The following is a 23,983-nucleotide window of genomic DNA, read 5'->3' on the forward strand; positions in this document are numbered from 1 at the left end:
CAAAAAGTTAATTTTTGATCTAAAAGTACACCGAGAAATTTAATAGTTTTACATTTACTTATTTCTAGATTATAAATCTTAATTTTAAATGGCTCTTTGTAATTCAGATATTGTTCCCTCTGCTGAATACATTGGTGTCATCAGCAAAACAAGCATAATTGAAGAATTTAGATGCGTTTGGAAGATCATTCACAAACAGAGTAAAAAGGAGAGGGCCCAGTATGTTGCCTTGTGGTACTCCTATTTTTTGATTTGTTTTTCTGAATTTTTATTGCTCCATAAAACAAATTGGAATCGTGACGACAAGTAACTACAAAACCAGCCCAAGGATGGTTCCCTTATCCCATAATGTTCAAGTTTTCGAAGCAAAATCGAGTGATCGATACAGTCAAAGGCCTTTGACAGATCAAGGCATATACCAATGACGTAGTATTTTCACTATTTTCACTAGCTTCACCAATTTTCTTGACCAGATCCACTACTACCAGCTCTGTCGAATGGCTTTCACGGAAACCAAATTGATGATTTAACAAGACATTACATCTTTCAAGATAACTTGTTAATCTAATATGCATCAATTTTTCAACAATCTTCGAGAAGGATGGCAATAATGAGATTGGACGGAAATTTTTGTAATCAGTATTACCACTATCTTTTGCAACGGGGATAACTTTTGCAATTTTAAAACACTTCGGAAATGTTCCAATTCTAATGACATGTTGATGAGATACTCAAGGATCTTGGCAGTTGAATGAATTGTAGCAATTACAACATTTGTTGATATGCCGTCGTATCCGCTTGAAGTCTTGGGTTTCATACCAGTTGCAATGATTTCGTCCGACGTCACATAGGAGCAGAAAAAAGAATTTGGTGACCTATTTTGAAGATAATTTATCCAATCACTGTTGTTGGCAAACGATAGTTGTAAATTAGAGGCCAGATTGATGAAGTAATTGTTAAGAATTAATTAAGAAGTAATTGTTTCTGGGTTATCAATTGGATGATTGTTTGATGTTATACTTCTGTTTGATTTTTTTAAATATTATTATGTTTGGAAATTTTGTTGATAATTTACCAGGTTTTTTTGCTGTCTTTCCGGTTTTGCTCAAAGAGATTAAAATAATATTGTTTCTTCAATTTAAACCTAATTTTTGTCCACAGATTACTATATGATTTGAATGTTAAAGAATTTTCTGAGGATGGTTGTTTTCAAAAATTTTTATATGGGATTTTTTTCTTTATTAACATTTTTTTAAAATTCTTTGTTATCCATGGCTTGTTTTAAGATTTTCTTTGCGATTAATTTGAAAAATCTTTTATATCCTACAATTTTAAATTCCATTTTCAAATCTTCACATCAGAACAAATGAACTACATATGTATGTATGTTGGTTAATAAGTACACACAAGTTATAAATGCTTTTTTAAATTGGGAAGTTTCAAAAACAAATTTGTTTTTTAAAAAATGAGTCTTCTTTTCAAAATTATTTTAAGGGTGTTGACTGACTGATGAGATATTTAAAACATCGGAAAATGTAAAACCACCACCAATTTTCATTGTTACTATACTAAATATTATTATTATTATTACTATTACTATTGATCTAGAAAACCGTCTACAATATGTTACAATAAAAAATAAAAACTCTAACAAACTACCAATTTTAAGCGGAGTTCCACAAGGTGGTGTGGACCTCGGACCACTTCTTTTCAATATATACATAAATGACATAGTTAATGTACAAGTACATCTTAACTCAGATATAGATTTAATCATCTATGCAGATGACTGCACTATGTGCGCAAATTCAAATAACATACCTGATTTAATTCACAAAACTGAAACATTTCTCTCTAAAATTGAAAAGTGGTCTAAATTAAATAAACTCTCTGTGAACTTAAAAAAAAAACAAAATTCATGATTGTTCCAAATAAAAGAAATACACCTATGCATAACATAACTTTAAAATTGAACACCAAGGAAAATAATGAACAGAGCTTAACAAAAGTTGATAGCTTTAAACTTCTGGGTGTATGCATCGACAATAAACTTAACTTTAATGATCACATCAAACTAATTCAAACAAAAATTAATATAATTTTTGGCATAATGATACGAATTAAAATTTTTTTAAAATAATAATACTAAATGACTACTTTACCAATCATTAATTTTTAGTCATTTTTACTATGGTAACCTGATATGGGGTAATACAAACATTTCAACACTTAACAAATTATTTAGCGCACAAAAAAATATAATTAATTTTCTATTTAAAATCGATTATAATCACTCCAATTGCAATATATTTAATAATAATATTTTATCAATTTTTGAAATAAATTTCTATAAATCATCTTTACTAACATTTAAAATTATCAACAATATAACATCTACAACTGATATAATGTTAATTAATACGATTAAATTTATAGCTAACCCCTGGATTGACAGAACTAACAATACTAATATAATCAAGCCATTAATGAATTTAAATAAAATAACATCCAGAAACTTTTGTTATTATGCACCTTATAAATGGAATAATCTGCCACAATATTTAAGATCAATTAATAATCTAACAGAATTTAAAAAGAGGTTGAGAACCTTTTTTAAATTGTTTAAGTTAAATTTATTAATATTTTATTTTTAATTTTATTCATCTTTTAAGTTTAAATGTATCAATGTTTTATTTCTAAGTTTATTCATAAAAATTTAAGAACATTGAAGAATTTTATTTTACTCATTTATGTTATTGTGTTTTTTTTTTATTACTTGCTATGTTATTTCTTGTTTTATGGGAGTCAACCCTAGATAAGCATTTATTGCTAGGCTGCCTCTCACTTTTTTGTGAATAAATGGAATTAAAAAAAAATTGATTTTCATCATTATTCTTTAATTACTTACTACCAAACAGTTTGATGTTTGCTTTTGAAAGATCATCAAATATTTAAATATCGAAATTAATAAAAAAATGATTTAATCATAATATAAAATCATTTTAATATTCATTATTTCAAAGTGATTTTACAATAATTTATTTGGTTTGTTCAAATAAAACAAAATGAAGATATTATGCACTCAATGGTCTAGTGTTTAAGGTCGCCTGGTCCTGTTTCGCAGTGGGTCCAAAAGGTGCCCGCCTGCATCATTCTTCGTGTCTGGTGCGTCATTTAACACGTATTTATATACGATGTTTGTGTGCTGTTGGGTCCTCTAAACTTTGGAAAAAAATAATAGACATTTGAACTTTTTAACCTCAAAAACCGGCCCAAAAATCTGTAGGCCTAATCAAGCTTGCTTCAGCTTCATAACACAACTTATTTTGGACAACTTATTTTTGACAAGGCTTGCAATTGAATCATAATTCATCTCCACTGCCACATGAACTTGTCGTATGAACAGATTTCCACCTTAACTTTTTATTTTACGGTTGGTCAGATTGTTGAATATTATTTGAGTCATTAAATTGAATGCAACGGTCAACTCACAAAAAGACCAACCATCCAAACGCGGATCACTCGAAAATTGTTGTTCAATGCTACGAGCCACGCCTTGTTCTTCAACAATTTGTGAACATGAATTGTGTATTAATTGTAAACTATTCCTAATTTTAGAATCTACACTACACGTATAAACGTTTGAATTTGTTTTTGTTACTGACCAACATAGGCGTAATAATAGATGAAGTCTGTTACATGTGGTTTTAATGACGTTGAGCATACACCTGCATTTTTTTCAATTTTTATTTTTTATTTTACCACAAAAGTATATCACTACATCAGGCTTTAATGGCGAACCATTTACAGTCTGATAAAACAACGCCATTAACTAAAAAAAACAGTTTAGTGGTATTTCAAATTGTTTAATAATTCTTGAAATTTGAAGCAAGTCAATCATTCGCAATGTTTGATAGGGACGATGGCAATGTGTATGTCAATTATATCCAACATTGCGGTCAGGTAAAATTTACTTAATATGAATTATTGTGAAACTTTTAAAAGAATGCCAGAGTTTATATTTTTTATCTACATTTTTATTTTTATAATTTTTTTGTATATTATAATCTGCTCTTCAAAATTAATCATTTTAGCTGTGATGCTAGAACAATTTGTTGAGAAAATGAGAATAACCGTAAAAAAATATAAAGAAACTTTTTGAAATTATAAAAGCCAACAATTATACAAAAAATAATTAATAAATATGTATGAACGCATAATCATTGGACAAGCCGCAACCAATTATATTGTTAAAGTAAGTAATAAACTTTAATTTACAATTTGATTTAGTTAAATAATAAATTTGAGAAAAATAATTTGGGCCACTATCCTGCGATTTGGTTAAGTCTTTTGTGAGTTTGAATTTTGGAAGTAACCTTTTAGATTAATTTAGATTCGAATCTGCACCGATCCATCATTTGGATTCGCCTCCGTACGGATCCATCATTTTGATCCCGATCTGAGTCCGATACCATGAATCTTAAGTTTTTTTTCCACTTCAATCTTAAATAATATTTTAATATTTTACAATTCAAGGTTTAAAGACTGGAAAGAATTAAACCCAAAACGCTCAATACTATTACCCCATTTTAATTTTGATCGAATATTTGAAGATAGAAAAAATTTAACCGAATTATCAAGAGCCGATGTAAAGACAGTTGAGTTGTGTGGACTGAGTCAAACTTTTGCATACGTGAAAGATAGCAGCGTCAACGCCACGATGAATAATATGTTATTGTTCTTAAAACATGACGCCTATCCTTTGGCGGAGACTATTTTAAATAACTTGAAAAAAATATTTGCTCGCATGTCTTCCATTTCTTACATTACATTCAACTCTTCGAAAATGGAAAATATGAATGATTTTAATTCAACCCTGAAAAATCGTAGTTTCAGCCTCAAAACTAACAGCAACAGCTCTGATGAAAATAAAGAAGCGTTTAATTTGACGACAGGAAATGCTTTCATCGTGTCAGTACATTGGAGGAAGGGAGATTTTCTACACCAATCGCAAGTTGATTATGGACTTACAACAGCTGACATGACTTATTTTGAAAGGGCCAGCAATTATTTCATCCGGAAGTTTAAAACAGTTTTGTTTCTTATTATATCTGACGATATGGAAAATGTAATCAAAGGTTTCAAGGCTAACGAAAGGCTACAACATAACTCATCTGTGAAATATATGTTTTTCCATGATAGTATCGCTCAAGATTTCGCCATATTATGTCGAAGTAATGGTTTAATAATATCGACAGGAACGTTCGGATGGTGGGCTGCATGGTTCAACAGCAAAGCACAAACCATCTACTACAAAGATTATCCTCGCGTGGGATCGTCTCTGGACAAAAATCTTAACCGATCAGCATACTATCCAGAGCATTGGATTCCTATGTAGAATTTGCTTTATATTTTTTTTCAAAAAATTTTCTAAAATTTTTAATGATAATTATTTAAATCTTTGTTTTGGTTAATTTATTTCATCTCATTTTATATGTCTCGACCACAAACTGATTAATAGCTGTGATTATAGATTGTCATAACGGCTTGAATGATCGAATAAGTAAATTTTTTATTTTGTTATGTTTGTTATCATTGCTATTTGCCATTGATTGTAAACAACAAAATCTTTTCATCTACAGAGGATTGTAAAAATCTAATGTAGAGGCTGTATAAGATGTTGCAATGAGTGAATTTTGTAGCGAGGTTTGTAGAGAAGTCGTTAATGGAATTTATGTAGTTACTTGGATTAGTTTAGTGTTTCTATTACTGTTGGCATTCGAATAAACGTTCAACAAAGTTTGCGCTTGAAACAGTTGTGTTTGAAACAGCTGTATCAAAGTAAAATAATTAAACAAGATTGGATTAAAATACATATAGGAATAGCCTGCAAACTTAGAGTAAGAGTGATTATCCTGTAGTACTAATAAAAAGCAATTAAACGTTGAATTGAAAATAAATAAAACAAATATATAAAGTGAGTAAAATGGAACAAATAAATAAATATGATTTAAATGTTGAAATGAAATAAAATTAAATTTAAATTAGCAAGTGCGGATGTCAATATTACAGATCGGAAATGGAAACAAAACGTGTGTAGTGATGGGATGGTAAATGGGTGTAGGTTAAGATAATATGCAAGCGGGTAAAATGTAGCATTGTGAATATACGTTGAGTTAGGGTTAGGGTTAGTTAAAATATAAAAATAAAATTAAATATGGATGAAATGAGAGCAAAATAAATGAGTTTTTAATATTAAATATTAGAATAACGTTGCGAGTGACGTGACGACGTAGGATTTTTGACGAGTGATCACAGGCTGCGTAGTATTGAAGTGTGGAGTTTATCAAATATTAGAAGGTATTCGTACAGTTTCGGCAACTTGACCTGCTGTGGATCGTTTCCTATGGACCGTCGGCGTTAAATCGCAATACTGGGAAAACAATGGGAGAATGTGTTCAAATCTGTTAGTTTGCTTGTTTGTTCATAGTTGGTTAGAATTTGTTGATGTAAAGGGCCTCCCAAATTTTCCACCGACCAGGGTGTGTTGCTGAATCGAGAATTGTAATCTGATGAGTATGGTGTACGTTTGTCATATATTTTTTGATACCCTCATTTGTACGTGCGAGGTGAGCTGACACTTGTTCTCATCCATATTTTATTTTATATTTTAATTAACAACGTACATTCACACTGCTACATTTTACTCACTCGCATATAATCATTATAAAGTTTGCTTTCGAATAACCTGATTTATTAATCTAAAATGGAATATCTAAATGAGTGAATAAAGAACATAAATAAAATCAATTGAAACAATATGAAATATTACAGAAATTATAAATGAATAACCAACCTAAAATAGAAAAATTAAATTCCAGGATCGTTTACAAAGCCAACAATAATAAAATATAACCACGTGGAATAATAAAATATAACCACGTGCTATTTGCATTTATATATAAGATGATACCAAAGTAATGAAACCTAATTTACAAGCATAGAATAGAAATTCAAAAAATACCTAAACATAGATAATTATATGAAATATAATTTACATACATAACCTACATTCATTTACACTAGTACCATCCTATCACTACACACACATGTTTTATTCTCCAGTTACAATCCGGCGCCAATATTAGTACCTATTTAAACACTCCATAGATCGTCTTCTTCTTTCTCGTGCCTAATCCTTTCAAGACATTGGAGGCCATCGACCTCCACAAAACCCGATTTTTAACACTCTGTAGTAGTTGAAATGTGGTGATATTCATTAAGTGACACAGGGACTTCACGAATATTAATTCGTTGTTGACCGCGATCCCTTCTGATTTGTTAATTTTCATTATTGGTCGAACAACTGCCAGCGAACAATCTCCCCGTGAAACAACTGCTAGGGAACAATCTCAATGCGGCTCCTATGTCGATTTCAAGACTGAACTGAACTGACGCAACTGCAATGGCTAGAGAAATTTTTAAATAGCTTTACATTTTTAAAACCTGGAGCATCATTTTTTGGTTTTAACCCGAACAAAGCCAAACTAGTGACATTTTTTGAGTACTCTGACTGAAGGACATCTATAATTTTTTTTATTTCAAGTTATTTGATGGAAAATGAGCAAACATATTAAAAATTATACTTTCAAAGATTAGTGATTTAAAAAATAATTTCAACAAAATTTGTAATAAATTTAAAGAGCTGGAAACTTTTTCTTTTTCACCAGACTTTTCAGCTTCAAATTTATAAAGTTCCGATATCTATACAACTGGATTATTTATTTTCAGAGCTCAAAAATATATAATTTTTAGATATAAATTATCTAGAAATAAAAATAAGGTTGCAAAAATTCTGTGTTTTTTTGGAACACATAGTCACGTGTGTTTCTAATAAAAGATAATACTAATAAAAGCATTCATTGATCCAGGTTAACTGACAAAAACATGCTTGCCTGCCGCTCTGAAGGTAGATGACATTTCGTTTAACGAAAATATAATGTAACAAAAGCGTTTACAAGCTTTTAGTAAAAATAATTGCTATCAAAATATTGTATTAAAGCAATTAATTAACGCCACGATTATGCATTGCGCTTGCAGCCAAAAATGATCGTCAAAACTGAAGCAGCTTGCGAAATTAAAAACTAAGGTCCAAAAAATGGTCAATCGAGTTTAACGCTGCTGATTAGATGGAATCATTCAGCTGTTAAAAAATTTAAAGAAACTGGCAACAATGTGTTCTATTTCTGATAACAGTTTTAACAAAAATTATTCCAATACAAAATCGGCAGTAAGATGCATCAATGATTTTAATGACATAGCGTCACATTAATCTATTTTATATTCTGTGTGAACTCTTAAACGTCAGCCTCACGTTTATAAAAAAATTTCTGAGAACAGTTGAGTATATAATGTAAGTTTTGTTGAAGTGCAAAGGTTGCTTACAAACATAACGCAACTTTTTTCTAACAAGTATGCATTTTTCTGTATGAAGGTCGTTTTACATAAAGCTTGAAAATATTTTCAAAAGTTGTTTGGTTTATTTTGCATAGATAGGACTAAATTGCAAACTTTTGTCAAACATTAAACCAGGAAAATGAAAACTTGCACTTGCAAGAGCTTATGTTAAACGTGTTAAACACATTAAGAATTAAATTTTATTCACTAAATAATAGAACATTGAAAAGTTAATGAACGTATAAAATATAAAATTGTTATTGTTATATAATATAATATAATATTATTTTTATTGTTATAAATATTAAAAAAAATTTTGATTCAGTCTTCTTTCGTACATTTTTATCTTCTTGTTGCATGCGCTAAATCTATTTTAATATGATTATTCATTTTGACTACAATATGTGAATGCATACTGCGCGATGGTGTAGCGTTAAAGTGCCTGGTACTGATACTGCTGGGACCGGATTCGATTACAAAAAAATCCCGCATACCAGTGTGTGTGTGTGTGTGTGCAGTGTGTGTGTGCAGTGTGTGTTATACGCTGTTTCACGTGTATTCAAACGCACTGTATGTTTGCTGTTTATGCCTTTGAAAAATATTGAAAAATGAATTGTAATAAAATAAATAAAAAATTGTGATAATTATAAATAAAACGTAAATGCAAATAAATATAGAAACAAAAATCATAAGATATTAAAAGAAAGCAAATTATAAACATTTTATTAATATTAGTTTGACAAAAATTTAAAGACTACCATATAAATTGTTTGTTTGCTAATCATTTAATAAAACTTCTATTCTGAGTAAGATGTTTTTTAATCAGAACATTAAATAATCACATTTAACTTGATGTTCTACTGTTTACATTCGTCTGTCATTATTTTTTGATCGTCATAGCAAATTAAAAAAATCCGATTCGATGCAAATGAGCTTTTCAACAAATTTGCAAATGCTTTGAGAGCAGATCCTGTAAAACGTGACAGTCACCCCGAATTCGTTGTAGAAATCAATTCCTTTTAATATTTATAATTAGAATTAACAATCTTTCGTTCTAAAATTTTATTAATGTTTCGATGCCAGCTATGCATGGAAGATGATAGATACATGGGAGAGGATGGTGGAGAAGGTGACAATTGGGATTATTCTGGTTGGGGTGGAAAATTCTTCACAACAATGTTTTGATTTTGAATATTTGACGATTGGTTTATTCGAAAGATATCACCAAGATACAATTTGTTTATAAATTGAATAAAATTACTAACGATGATAATCTATGTTTAAAATGAATTAATTTGGAAAAAAAACTTCAGTGCCATCATTTTGTGATTATTTTTTATTTAGTATTTGGTAAATTTGTCTAACCCCCTCTTAACCACCCAAATGTCCATTATTGTTGATGTCATTTTGTATTAAAAGCGTTGGAAAGTTAAATGGAATGGATGCACATATGATCGTTTTAAAGTGGACAGTGGTATTCCACAGGAAAGTGTTCTGGGTCCTGTGTTGTTTGTCATTCATAATGAATGATATTTTGGATGTTTGAAAATTGAATTCTGGGATTGGCCTTTATATGCATGCTGATGACGCTAAGATATTTAAACATTTTTCATGTAATGAGGATTGGGTGGTTTTACAAGCTTGTTCGAATGATTTGTATGAATAGAGTGTGAAATGGGAACTGAAAATAAATGTTGATAAATGTATCTCGATGTATTTTGAACATGCAAATGACTATTAATACTTTTTATAAAATCAATGGCTTTCCGTTACTGAAGAGACTGACGACGAAAAAACAAAGAGGCATCCATTTTTTTTTAATTTTTTTATAAGTTTATTTCATGAAAACACATGAATAAGGATTCCAAAAGAAACCAAAATTTCAAATAACAAGGAACCCCACAAAAAATATAATTTAAGTTGTCTACTCATAATTTTAAAACGAATCATGGGAAATTTAAATTTTCGAACAGAGTGGTGGATACATGGAATAGTTTGAGTGTTGAGTTTGTGATGGCTAGTGATATTAATTTGTTTAAAGCTCGTTTGACAAAAATATAATGCCTGACTGGAGACATTTTTGACTTATTTCATTGGTTTTGCTTTTCATATGGATTAATTTGTATGTGTAAATTTTGTATGCTCTCATATATATTTGTACGTAAATTTATTTTTATTTTTCCATATACATCATAGTCCACCGAATTATTCCTATTCAAATAACCAATTTAAAACCAATAAGACAAATAAAAACAAGTATTATGAATTAAACCAGTGAGTTGTACAAAACTGACCAGCTCTCTTGCAATACATAATAATAATAAAATAGTGGTAATAGTGCAATAGAAAATAATAACATAACAAAACTATATAAACTAACAATAATTGTTTGAAACTTGGACCTAAGTTATTATAATCGCTGAAAATATCTGGCAGACTTACATGCATGATCAAAATATTTGCATAATTCAAATTTTCAAATGCTTATAATAACTATTGACACGTTCTAAATTGTACCTTTCGTGTACTACCTTGAGCAAGCGTAAAAACTGAACATGTTTGTAATTTTAGTTTTTTGCGTTATGGTGCCTATTTGCTTGAAATCAAGCTTTTGCGATGACAACCTTGAAAACAAACCTTTTGACCCGTACATATTCCAGGCTTATACGGTTGCCAATTATTACTGTTACTGCCAAGATCGAAACCCAAAGTGTCCAGAGCATTTTGAATGTTCAAGGAATGTCATGGAGTGCTACTGCAAGAGATGCTCGTGCTTTCCAAACATCATCACTCCGAGACGTTAATTTGATTCATTTATTTATTGAATTTTTGTTGCAATGTTATTTTTTTTAAACTATGTATCTTAATTGATTATGAAACTCAATTTTCTCATAAGTTTTGTAGTTTAGACTTTATCTTTGATTCTAGCATGTCTCTTGCTTTTCAGATTAGTAGTTTTGCTAAAAGTTCTTATTTTTAGAAACGTGGAATAAAAACTTTTGCCTTTTCTTGGTGATCCAACTCTTCTCCTTCCTGTTACTTCTTTAGTTTTATCAAGGATTGATTATTGTAACTTGCTCTAAGGCTCTTCCTAATTCTATACTCTATCCTTCAAAAAAAGCTTTCAACTATGCTACTCGTCTAGTTGCTATTGTCCTTATCTTTTTTCCTATTTCTTCATATTTTGTTTCCTTAAACAGACTTCATATATAATATAGAATAATTTTTAAATTTAATACATCAACGTGCAAGTCATAATCTAAATAATTTCATAAGTATCAATACTTATCAGGTATATTAATTAAACATAAACGCCCTGGTTCACAATCGTCTTTTTATTCTCACTTCTTCTTAACTTGTGTTTAACACTTTTTGCTGAATCTGTGTTTGCTTTTTTTGGCCCTTTTTTTGGAACTTTCTATCACCTTCTCTAACTACTTCTCTATCACTTACGAAATTCAGAGCGGATCTCAAGACCCATCTGTTTGTAAAATTCATTGAGAAGCGCTGTTGAGCATGGCGTAAATAGCGCTTTACAAACTGATTGATTGATTTTTATTTCAATGTTATTTTTTATTTCAAAGGATACAACTATAATGAAGCTGATGCAGCTCACGCCGATTATATGGCTAATCTGTGGAAATTAGAATATGATAATGATGGAATTTATTAAAACCATTACAGTTAATCTACTAAAAAAGGCTTTGAAAATATTATTTATAAAATCATTTTATTGATACTAACATAATAAGTATAACAATTTCTGACAAAAATAAGTGGGAAAAATAGCTTACAAAGTTATATTTATAAAATCGTTTATGAGTTTATAAACATTTACCAGTTTGATTTTGTAAATTTCATGAAAAAATCACAAGAGAAACAACGTTATGTGTACAAAAACAGTGGCGGATTTAGGGGGGACCGTGGGGCCAGTGCTCCCGCGTTGTAAGCGTTATTAATATTGAAAGGTGGTAAAAGAGGTTGTTTTTAAAAAAAGTAGTGTTTTTGAAAAAAAAAATGTGCCACATTTCCAGAAAAATGAGTCCCGTTAAAATTAAAATATTTTTATTTTAATTTGTAAAAAATTCCCTCCGGTCGTAAGGTAGCTTTTGTTTGAAAAATGGCCCCCAACGTCGTCAATTAATTTTTTGAAAATCTTGGCCGCCTGTCAAGGTTGTCTAGATCCGCCTCTATACGAACATGTTTCCAGTCCATATCAGCAAAAATAACTGAGGGCTTCCATTAATTCTGATCAATAATTTCGGAACCATGTAGAATGTGATGTCATGTTTTAAAATTAAACAAGTTGAGAAGCAATTTATCCAGTTACGCTCAGTTCAATTCATTCAAAATTAATTAAATGAGCAACTATAAATAAATAGACAAATAAATAAAAAATGAATGAAAATAAGAAAAATGAATTTATAAAAAGTTATTGACGCAAATTTAAAAATGTTATTTAGACTGGTATAACAACTCAATTTATCATCAACATCTTTTCTGTTATCATAATTCAGACACCCTTCATTTTCATTCCATCGTTTGAATTATTTTATCAAATTTTATTAAAGCCTGGATTATTGTTTATCAATTAGTCGAACGGCTTTTTCATTTACGTAACGAAAAATCTTGGCCAGTCCATGTCCGCAGCATGCAATTTTAAATAAAAATTAAAAAGCACACAATACTCAGGGTTCGATAGAGAGGCTGGACTGATTCTTGCAGATATACACAAACTTGGGCCTTCAATGGTACTCAGCGTTATCTGACAAGACGTTGTCCAGTAGCGTGGTTGCAGATCTATGTCGTCTGGTGCTCTTTTCTTGAAGATCTGTACTACTGCTTGGTACTGTACGGGTTTTCAGCTCTTCCCATATCATTTGATACCAGATGCTGTTCATTTTTAGAACAAAACTACTAATAGTACTCAATAAAAGTATTTGAAATCATAGCCAAGTTCTACAGTTAATCTAAATACTTTTCCCACAATGCTTAGGCGACACTGACAACAATTAAACCAAAATGATTAACTTCATCGTGCTTATGTTGTGCAACTCTTAATGTTTAAAATAAGGTACAACCAAAAGAAAGCACTGCATTGCTTACAAGCCACACAAGCTGTAGCTTAGGGCTGAAATTTTTGTCATGCAAATGCCCTGACCCATTTTGGACAAACTTAGAACAAAAACATTTGTATCTGCATTGGTGCATTAGCGCACTGGCGCAAAAAGTTTGTAAGTACGTTGAGCCTGCAGATCATAACAAGCAGCAGAATGAACAGTTCATCAACAAAAATTTATGCTGTACGGCAAACATATTTTGAGAATGTGAGCATGAATCTTGGAAGAAGTATCGCTTGCCTATAAGCTAGCTCAGATTTAAATGATGGTTTGACACATCTGCATCTGTATTGGGTAGTATTCTCAAATGTACAGTAAATAAATTTATGTAGAAACACTTTTGAAATTATTTTCTAAATGTCATTGCTATGGGGAAAGAAGTAAAAAAGTAAAAAATCTATTTGAAACAACAATGACTTGAAATAATTTAAATTGACTACACAGTTTGCGTTGCAAAACAAAACAAAATATTTCAGTTTATTATAAACGTTTAATTAATCCTTATAACATCCGCTCCAAAAATTTTTTCTTCATTAGAATTTTGTTATGAATAAAAATGATTTAATGTTAAAACCTTATATTTAACCAACTATCTCTGAATATTTTATTTGAATTTTGGTTTAATTATTTGAGTATAGTATCTGAAAATTATTAAAAATAATAAAAATTGAAACTAAAAATTAAATTATCTAAAGTATCTAAAATCAAAGTTCACTCCAAAATTTTGAACAAGCTTAGATGCAGAATATTCATACTTGACAGACGCCTCAAATTAAACCAAACTTTCGGAAATTTAAAAAACTGAAAATTTTAAATTGTAAATAATATTTTGAAAATAAATCCTATCACAAAATAAAACAAACCACTCGTAAAACGATATGGAGCCAGTAGTGGCGAAAAAGTTAAAACCTTTCCAGCAAGGAAAAAATCCTGTTTCTGAGTTTTGAATATGAATGTAATTATTTGAACTTTAAAAATTTTTATATTTTAAACAGCTCTGGGTTTTATAAAGTTTAAATCCGATGTTGAGTTTAGATATTTTCTTCACTGCGCCTATTAAAAATACGTCGACATCTTATCATTTAAGATTAACATGTTTATAGGCTTCGTGCATCTCAAAAACAGTTCTGACTGTAAATATTTTCAACATTTAGACAATAAATAAATAAAACAATAACACTAAGAAAATTTATAAAAACTTTCAGTTGTACAACAAATTGCACATTTTTGGAGCGTTAATTTTCTCCGTTGTTCTTTGACTAGTTCTGTAGTTAATTGGCATAATTTGGAATCTGCAAAATGAAAGTAAAAGTTTATAGATTCTTTTGTTTTAAACCATATATACAGATAACGAATTCCGTTGAACGTTACCTCGTTAATTAATTTTAAAATGACTCTTGTAAATACGATTCACCATTTGAATTACGATCATAAGAAGTTGATAAGAAAGTTTGGAAGCTTAAAAGAGAAACGTAAGATAACTTTGATCGAATTCAGCAAAATATGAATAAATAAGTATATATAAAAAATAAATAAGCTATGCAAATTAAACAATAAAGAATTGGAAACTGAACAATGCCTGCAATGCTGTGATTTTTAAACGACTGCACGTGTATGTATATATGTATATATATAAATATAAATATATATATATATATATATATATATATTGTGTTTGTCTTTCCAAGTGAAAGACAAATATTTCTTAATGATATATAATAATATATATCATTAAGAAATGTCGCTACATTTTCAGTTTTGATCAATTTCTGATTCAGTTTTTCAATATTTCTTACCGTATTTTTATTATTGTTTTTTAATTTTTTTATATAGAGAACAAAGTCTTTCATTACTCCTTTATTCCTTATTAATTTTTATCTTAAACAAAAAAAGCATTTCGGTAATCCTTCAACATTTTCAATGTAGTAGGTTATCAACTGTTGGTTGTATCTTTAATACACTTATACTTTATTGACCCAAAAAGTTTATTTTTTCTCATTATTAGTAGTTTCTCTGTCGATAGCAAAGTTACTGCATTCTGTGATGAACATCCAACATACTGTAAGAATAAGAGAAACGAATTAATAATTGATGCGGGCATGGCAGGGAGCCACATTTCCATAACAACCACCTTGCTCAAAAACATTTTACTGCAACCATTCTTCTATGTTGTTTTAAAATAAGAGTTAAGTAAGGTAATAAAATTATATATAATATAATAATTAAATATTTGATATAATGTAATATATTATAATGTAATGTAATATAACATAATATAATATTGTATTATATATATATATATATATAATATGAAATAATATAATATAATATTAAATTATAGTATATAATATAATATATTATAATATAATGTAATGTAATAATAATATAAGAGTTATAATTATTCTAAAAGATAATTTAACAGGCAAAAAACATATTGATCAAGTTGATTTTATTTCTTTGTGAGTTTGGCATAAGAAATGTTTTCGGAGTACAAGCACTGTCAGTGCGGATACGATGACGACCCGACAGTTGCAGAATGTTTCTGCCATCTCGATCAGTCCATGCCTAGCAATGCAACAACAACGAAGGACAACAATATTGTCACCGTAGTTGCTGATGAATTGTCGTTTGAGAAATCGGTTGAAAATTTTGACGCCACATTTTCTGATGTGTACATGCTTGGAAAGCAGTATGAATTGAATGATCGCAAACATTTTGAAGAGAAACTAAACTCTAAATTCAGCTATAACGATAATATTTTAAATTATAATGATGATGATTATAAAATTAATGAACCAACAAAGTTTAATTTGGGTGTCAACCAGGATGAAACTATGGAAAGCATTCAACATGATGGAAAAAAGATTAAGAAAATCAAACCAGATTTGGATGCAGTTAACAAAACGAAAAACAACGATAACGCTAGAGATGCAAGGTGGTTGAATCAAAATTCAAATAAATCTCTGTTCAAGACATCATTGATTCAAGAAACTGATTTGACGAAACAATTGAAATTAGAAATCCAATCGTTTGAAAAAAGAAATGTAGATTTAATTATAGAAGTTGAAAAGTTGAGACTGCAGTTAAAGCAACAACAAAGTCGACATTCAACTGAAACTGACCATCTTTCTAGTGAGAACGCTGAAATGAAGCAACAATTAGAAGCTTGTAATAAAGAAAATGCTACACTGAAACATAATATTCAGAAATTACATACTGAAATAACTAGCTGTAAAAATCAACTATCAGAATTAAATCATACAAATAAAAAGTTAGAAAATAATTTAAACAAAAGTCAAATCGATAAAATTGCCAATGAAAAAAATTGTGAACAAATTAAAAATGAAAAAATTAATTTGGAAAGAGACATTTGCAATAAATCGCAAACGTTGGTTGAGAAGGAAATGACTATATGTCGACTGGAGAGTGAATGCAAGATTTCAAAGGAAAAATTGAAATTTATTGAAAATGTTAATTTAGAAATGTCACAAAACTTGAAAAATAATCGAGATGAATTCAACAAAATGAAGTTAGAATTGTCTGAACAAATTAGTAATTTAACCCAAAAGCTTTCAGATTCTAATCAAAAATTTGAAAAAGGCCGCGAAAAATACGAAGAAGTTGTGAAGCAGAGTGAAAAAACGATGGTGTTGATGAAATCTCAAGACGAAGAATTAATTCTTCTTCAAAATAAAATAGAAACATTAATCGGTGCTGAAAAAAAATTAACGGACTTAACAGATGAACTCAAATCAAAAGAAAACGCAGCTAAAAACGAGTCAAATAATCTTAGGAATAAGCTCGCAGTTGTTGAATCAAATTTGAAAAACAAAGAAATTGATAATAAAAAAACTCAGGAAAAACTTGAAGAGTTAGTCAACCAAAATCAATCATTAAAAAAGGATATTGCAGCGCTGAAATCAAAAGAAAACGAAATCAAACAATCAAGTCTGAAGATGGAAAAATCACTGCAGCATCTTGAAACGAAGCATGTCAGATGCGAAGTTACTATTGAAGCTCTTTTAGATGAAAACAAAAAACTTAAAAACGAGCTCGAAGCCTCCTTCAATAAAAGCGAAACCCTAGTAGAAAAACTGAATGAGTTGGAGCTAATGAGAATGAGTGATCAAGATCATATATCACATTTGGAAGCGTCAATAAAAGTTCTTCGCGAAGATTTGAAAGAAGTAAAACTTAAAAAACTTCGCTACCAACTACCTCACCATGACCAAAAATATTTTGAGTCGGACGCAACTTCAAATGGATTATATTATCGAAATTTTGAAAGTGTAATATCCGAAAGCTATGACGACAGATGTAAGATGTACGAACTTCTTGGAAATTTCTTTAGGAGCCCTGAAAATAATGCGATGAGTTTCAAGGAAATGAATACAAACTTTGAAGAAGTGATTTTGTATAGAACGTTTTTTTCACCAATGCGTTGAGTAAAGTTTTGATTTCAAAAATATTTTTGTAAACCTAAATTTAGGATGAAGATAGGGAAATAATGAGAAAAATTTTCGATTCAAGAAGACAAGATCTCTTACAGAAGTTGACCTGCTTTGAAGACATACAACACTCTATTAAGTTATTTTTATTTTAATTAAATGTATTTCTTTGATACGTTACAAATTTGATCACAAAAATGATCTAACAATTTGTAAACATAACCAATATATATTTTTCTATAAAGAATAATTAACAATGAATAGACTAGGATAATTGTTATATAAAACTCAATTGAAAAAGTTTCACTCGAATCAATTGCGTTCTATACTGCGTTCTAAGTTTGAATATTATTAGATAAGCATTTGATTTAATAATAATTACATAAACAAATTTTTTATTTGAAACTGGGAATTCAAGATTTGTATACATTATCAAGGTACAATTATCATCATAGCATTGAAATGTTGTTGGAACAAGAAAAGTTTCTTAAGAACGAAATCACTCTTCTTGAGCAATCTTTGGCTAAATCTAAAAAAAATGAATTAAAGTTTGTAGAGTTATTTTTAATACATTTTGAATCAAATATTGTAATGATGAGTGTTGAAATAAGAAACTTCATTCACAAGTTTGCAGGCTGTAGTTGAGAGTTTGAAGCGTTCGCACCCAAACATTTACCACATGTTATCCCATGTGAATCATTTCCAAATTGCCAAATGTAATTATTTTTCCGCCGAGAATGTTTTGAAACTTGAATTTCAACAACGTCATTTAACGAGGCAGATAAATGAATTGCAGTTAATGAAAAACAGTCTGGAAAAAAGTTTATGTAAAAGTCTCAGCAATTCAAGTTAAACAAACGAAATTCATTTATTTTTTATCCGATATGCCAATATATTATTTCATTTATGCAGATAAGAAAAATATCTTGGAAAATTTTGTTGAAAAAGACACATTTCAACCCAAAAATAAGTCAAAATTTGTTTTTAGCTTCCAATTAAACTCATATAAAATATTTTAACTTAATTTTGAAAGAGCGACAACAAAAAATTATAAAATGGATCTGAATGTTGGTGGCACTATGAATGGAGATGTTTGTCAATTGATGATGTTGGACATGAAAAACAAACAACTCAAATTCAAAGAGCAAAATTTACAAGCCAAAGTAGAGTTAAACCTTACTAAATATTTTTCATCAATAAGTTTCAGTACAAGAATAATGGTTGATTGATTTTTTAAGATAAGCAAAACCGAAGAATGTTGCAAGGATCTCCACAATAAACTCGTCGACGACCAACAAACAATGAGCAAACTGAAAATTAGAAACAAACAACTCGAAATTTTCTGCGATGGTTTGAAACAACAGTTAGAACTTTCGAACGAGCGAGAGACGAAATTAGCAAATAGAGTAAGCAGCCTGAAGAACGAATTAATTTCTTTGGAAACAATATTAGAGGAAGTGAAAGCATCCAAACAAACCCTGTCAAACAATGCAATCGAACTGCAGTCCAATAATTCTGATTTAAAATTGCAGCTCACTCACTGCCAGGACGAGTTGAACGACAAGGCATACGAGATTTCAATGTTACGAGAGAAAATGTCGAAATGTATTGCGGAAAAAGATAAGCTGAAAATTGAATTAAAGACTCAGCAGTTATTAGAGGAACAGTTGAAATGCAATTTAGAAACTTTTGCAAAGAAGGAAGAACAAATGAGCACAAAAATTGAGAGTAAGAAAAGAAAGAATAAGACGCTGAAGCTTGAAATAACAGAACTACAAAATCAGTACAGCATGCTTGAAAAGAACAATTTTAATCTCAATGAAAAATGTATTAATTTAGAAAAAGAAAATGCAAATATGAAAACTGTAGTAACAAATTTAAATGAGAATAATGCGGAAACTGAGAAACGTTTAGAAGAAAATAAAAAATCGTTTGAAAATTGCATAAAAGAACTTCAGGAAAAATTACAGAGTAAAACCTACGAAATAGACGAACTTAGAAAAATGAACTCAAACTTGAGACATGATGTTATAGCATTAGAAAGAAAAAACGAAAGCTTTAAAAATGAAATAAAAATTTTGCTTGATGATGGTAAAGCATCAAAAATTACTCTGGATGGTATGCAAGATGAGAAAATGAAGCTTCAAATGAAATTATCAGAGAACGAAAACAACTTACTAAGATACAAGAAGAGAGAATCTGAAATGTTTTTGGAACTAGAGAAGAGAAATGAAAATATTGAATTATTAAAGCATGATAAAAAAAATTTGAGCGATGAAGTGTCTGATTGGAGAAATCAATACAGGAATAAAGAAGAGGAGCTCAATTCTACAAAAATTCAAACACAAACTTTGAAAAAAGATTTAGATTTCTGCTCAACAAAGATTGAAATTTTAGAATCTAAAATTGAAGCCAATTTATTAGAGCGTGAAAAAATTGAAGCCGATTGGTCAAGCAGAGTTGAAATTTTGACAAAACACGAGGGTGAATTAATGAAAAAACTTGATAATTTGGAAAAAGAAGTATGAAAGTTAAATTTTCTTAGATGAATATTAAACAAAACTAAAACATTATTCCATTTCAGATTCAAAACGAACTAACTAAAAAACTGAACAACATTTGTTATAATAGTAAAAGTGTGCAGATTGATCTGTCAAATAAATATTTTCTGTCCAATTTAACTCCAGGTTTGATGAGCGTTTACATCATTTTTTGTTATATAAATTAATATTTATTTAATACAGACGAGGTCCTGCACATAATAGAAAATCATAACGGTTGGTGTTAATTATTAACACATAATATAAAATGAAGATTTTCGTTGTGAATATGAAATTTGACTTTCAATGAAAGATTTCAGGAGAGCGAGAAATGTGCTGAGCGTCAAATACCCAAACCTCCACCAGGATTTCATCTCCAATTTGAAATTATTTCTCATGAGCAACCGAGTTGATGATGATGGTTACTTTAAGGCGCCAAATACTTGGATGGAACCAAAGAGCGAAGATATGAGAGGAGATAACGCAGACAGAAATTCCTTGCTTTTAAAAATACCTTCAAACGTAATTTCAACATTTTGAAAATATCAGTTATGTGTTAATAGTTTTAATTAAGGTCAAATGTGTTTTAATTTTTTCAATTAATAAAAGTAAATTAATTGTTTTAATTAAAGTCACATAATACTAATTATTTTAATTAAGATCAAATATGTGGTAATTCTTTTAATTAAGGTCAAATATATATTATTTGTTTTAATTATGGTCAAATATGTATTAAATATGTAAATTATATTTCATATAATTATCTATGTATTTCTATTCTGAGCTTGTAAATTAGGTTTCATTACTTTGGTATCATCTTATATATAAATGCAAATAGCACGTGGTTATATTTTATTATTGCACGTGGTTATATTTTATTATTCCACGTGGTTATATTTTATTATTGTTGGCTTTGTAAACGATCCTGGAATTTAATTTTTCTATTTTAGGTTGGTTATTCATTTATAATTTCTGTAATATTTCATATTGTTTCAATTGATTGTATTTATGTTTTTTATTCACTCATTTAGATTTTCTATTTTAGATTAATAGATCAGGTTTTTCGAAAGCAAACTTATAAATATTTTAATCAAGGTCAAGACAAATCCTTTGTACAGTGGTAAACAGAATGAAATAGATGAAAGTAATAAAATGATAGAAGTTATTTTTAATTGCATACTAAAGGAACATTATTTTAATTCCAAAGATAGCTACGACATGGCGAACGAGGTGCACCTTTCTGACGACCAGCTGAGTCCACCAAGAAACAAATCTCCAAACATTTTCTCACAAACGAAGTTGTTTCCACTTGGCTTCATGCCAGCACTGCGGAACAACAACAAACAGTTTGGCCGACCTTTGTGGCATGCTTCTGCCACTAATCTAGATAAAATGCCTGAAACCAAAAATGTTACAACCAAAGGTTTCGCTAACAGAGATCAAACCAACGAATATAACGTTTGTTTTTTGTTGTTCGCTTTTTAGACTTCGATTATTTTTATGTGGTTAAATAAATTATCATAAATTATTTAAAGACGAAAACGAAAAAAGCGACATACAGCGAAGAAAAGACAACTTACGTCAGGTCCCGACCTCTTTCCAGTCCATATGCTCCAAAATTCAATATTTCAAACATTAAAAAAAGGGATGATAACGAAGCCGATAACGATAACAACACTCCGGACAATATTATGTTAAACTTATTATTTCTATTTTTTATTGATGGTGAAGAGTTGTTAAATACTTCATTATTAACTTAAATCCACAGTCGAGTCAGCGTAAAAGACCACCAGAGCTCGAAAACAAAATTTTTGATGGTGCCAAAAACGTTAAAAGATTCAGCTATAGACGACTACGAAGATGCAAATTTTTTCAGAGAAATTAAAACCTCGTCCAGCGATTATGTTAGTGTGAAGCAGGAAGAACATGAAGCAGATGATTCCGATTCCACAGATTCTCTTGGCAACATCGTTCAAAAAAGAATTGCAATGTTTGAACAGAAAGTTAAATGAGTTGATTTTTTGAAAATATTTTAAATCCATTATATAGATTCACAACTGAAATCAGAAATAGATAAATTGATAATGCAATTGGTTCATTCATAACGCTCGTTAAAATTTTACAAACATTGTTCACAGGTGCACATAAGTACCTATATATGCGCACTATTTCACGCTTTATAATAAATTGTTGTAACACTTTAACGTTCATTACTACCAACAACAATGTTATAACTTCAAAGATTTCTATATTTCCGACTCCAGTGTTGTAGCTTCCAACGATCGTCAAGTTATCGTTATTCAGTAGGTTTAGGATTTCCGATAGATGAAGACAACTGCTTCAAACGCAAACTTTGTTGAACGTTTATTTGAATGCCAACAGTAATAGAAACACTAAACTAATCCAAGAAACTACATAAATCGTATTTACGACTTCGCTTCAAACCTTGCTAGTGACTTCGCTACTCTTGCTCCTTATATACAAGAGATTCTGATAATCTAAAAATTATAAGTGTAGCAATAATAACAAAGATAACGAATAATCAAAATAACAAATAATGTAGCGCAATTTTACCGTTGCAGCGGCTATAACATTACCCCCCCCCCTTTAGCCTGTTAGTCCCTAACTCAGGCGTTATTTCTTTATTCCTATGAATTGGGGCTAACTCATTCAAATAGACAACTTGAGATACAGGTATCAAGGTGTTAGAGTTTAAACAAAATGAAAATTGATCATAAACTATTTTTTCTATTATTTTAGAAATGAAAGTAATATTAGTAACAGGTCTATAATTAGATAAAGAGGAAGGATCTAAGCATGAGTTTTTAAGAATAGGAATATAAATAGATCTTTTATAAGAAGTAGGAAAATTAGAGGTCGAAAGAGATAAATTAACTAATTTGAGAATGATAGAATAAAATGTTAAAGAAAGAAGGAAGGAGATCAAGAAAACAAGTTGTAGATGAAATAAAATTAATAATTTTAGTTAGTTCTAGAAAATTTATAGGAGTAAATAGAGAGAAAGACTCAGTAGAAAGTTTATTAAAGTTATGAGGAGTAGAATGAGAATTAGATGTTTTAAGGCATTCATTTTATTTACAAAAGGGTCATGATACTGTTGAGTGGAAAAAAATGAGTGAGAGGATTTCTTACGAAGAAGTTTAAATAGAACAGACCAAATAGGTTCAAATAGGTTAATTTGTGGTTTAACCACTTTTAACTACTTTTTGTTATACGTGTTTTAAATAGCGACCTTTTTTATAGACTGCAGAACAAGTTGGTCCATTATTTAAAGTCTTGTGATTTTGAAACTAGACGTGATTAATTTTAGCCAATGTATATAAATAATCGTTTCACTTTAGTAAAACATGTATGAATCAACAAAGTTGTGCTAGCTGTGCATAAAACTATGACAAAC

At 29.6% G+C, this 23,983-nt stretch overlaps 3 protein-coding genes across 3 annotated transcripts; all 3 read left to right on the top strand.

The window, feature by feature from the left end:
* Positions 1-4,204: 4,204 nt before the first annotated feature.
* On the top strand, positions 4,205-5,398 carry HELRODRAFT_158795 (hypothetical protein; the record flags this gene model as incomplete). Its single annotated transcript, XM_009010780.1, has 2 exons — positions 4,205-4,259; positions 4,614-5,398. 2 exons carry the CDS (start codon positions 4,205-4,207, stop codon positions 5,396-5,398), a joined length of 840 nt encoding a protein of 279 aa, XP_009009028.1.
* Positions 5,399-16,054: 10,656 nt separating this feature from the next.
* HELRODRAFT_158796 (hypothetical protein) lies at positions 16,055-18,180 on the top strand (the record flags this gene model as incomplete). Its single annotated transcript, XM_009010781.1, has 3 exons — positions 16,055-16,709; positions 17,595-17,983; positions 18,067-18,180. 3 exons carry the CDS (start codon positions 16,055-16,057, stop codon positions 18,178-18,180), a joined length of 1,158 nt encoding a protein of 385 aa, XP_009009029.1.
* Positions 18,181-21,783: 3,603 nt separating this feature from the next.
* HELRODRAFT_158798 (hypothetical protein) lies at positions 21,784-22,577 on the top strand (the record flags this gene model as incomplete). Its single annotated transcript, XM_009010782.1, has 3 exons — positions 21,784-22,023; positions 22,101-22,150; positions 22,334-22,577. 3 exons carry the CDS (start codon positions 21,784-21,786, stop codon positions 22,575-22,577), a joined length of 534 nt encoding a protein of 177 aa, XP_009009030.1.
* Positions 22,578-23,983: the final 1,406 nt, after the last annotated feature.

Source organism: Helobdella robusta, assembly GCF_000326865.2.
Source record: "Helobdella robusta unplaced genomic scaffold HELROscaffold_1, whole genome shotgun sequence".
Classification (NCBI taxonomy): domain Eukaryota; kingdom Metazoa; phylum Annelida; class Clitellata; order Rhynchobdellida; family Glossiphoniidae; genus Helobdella; species Helobdella robusta.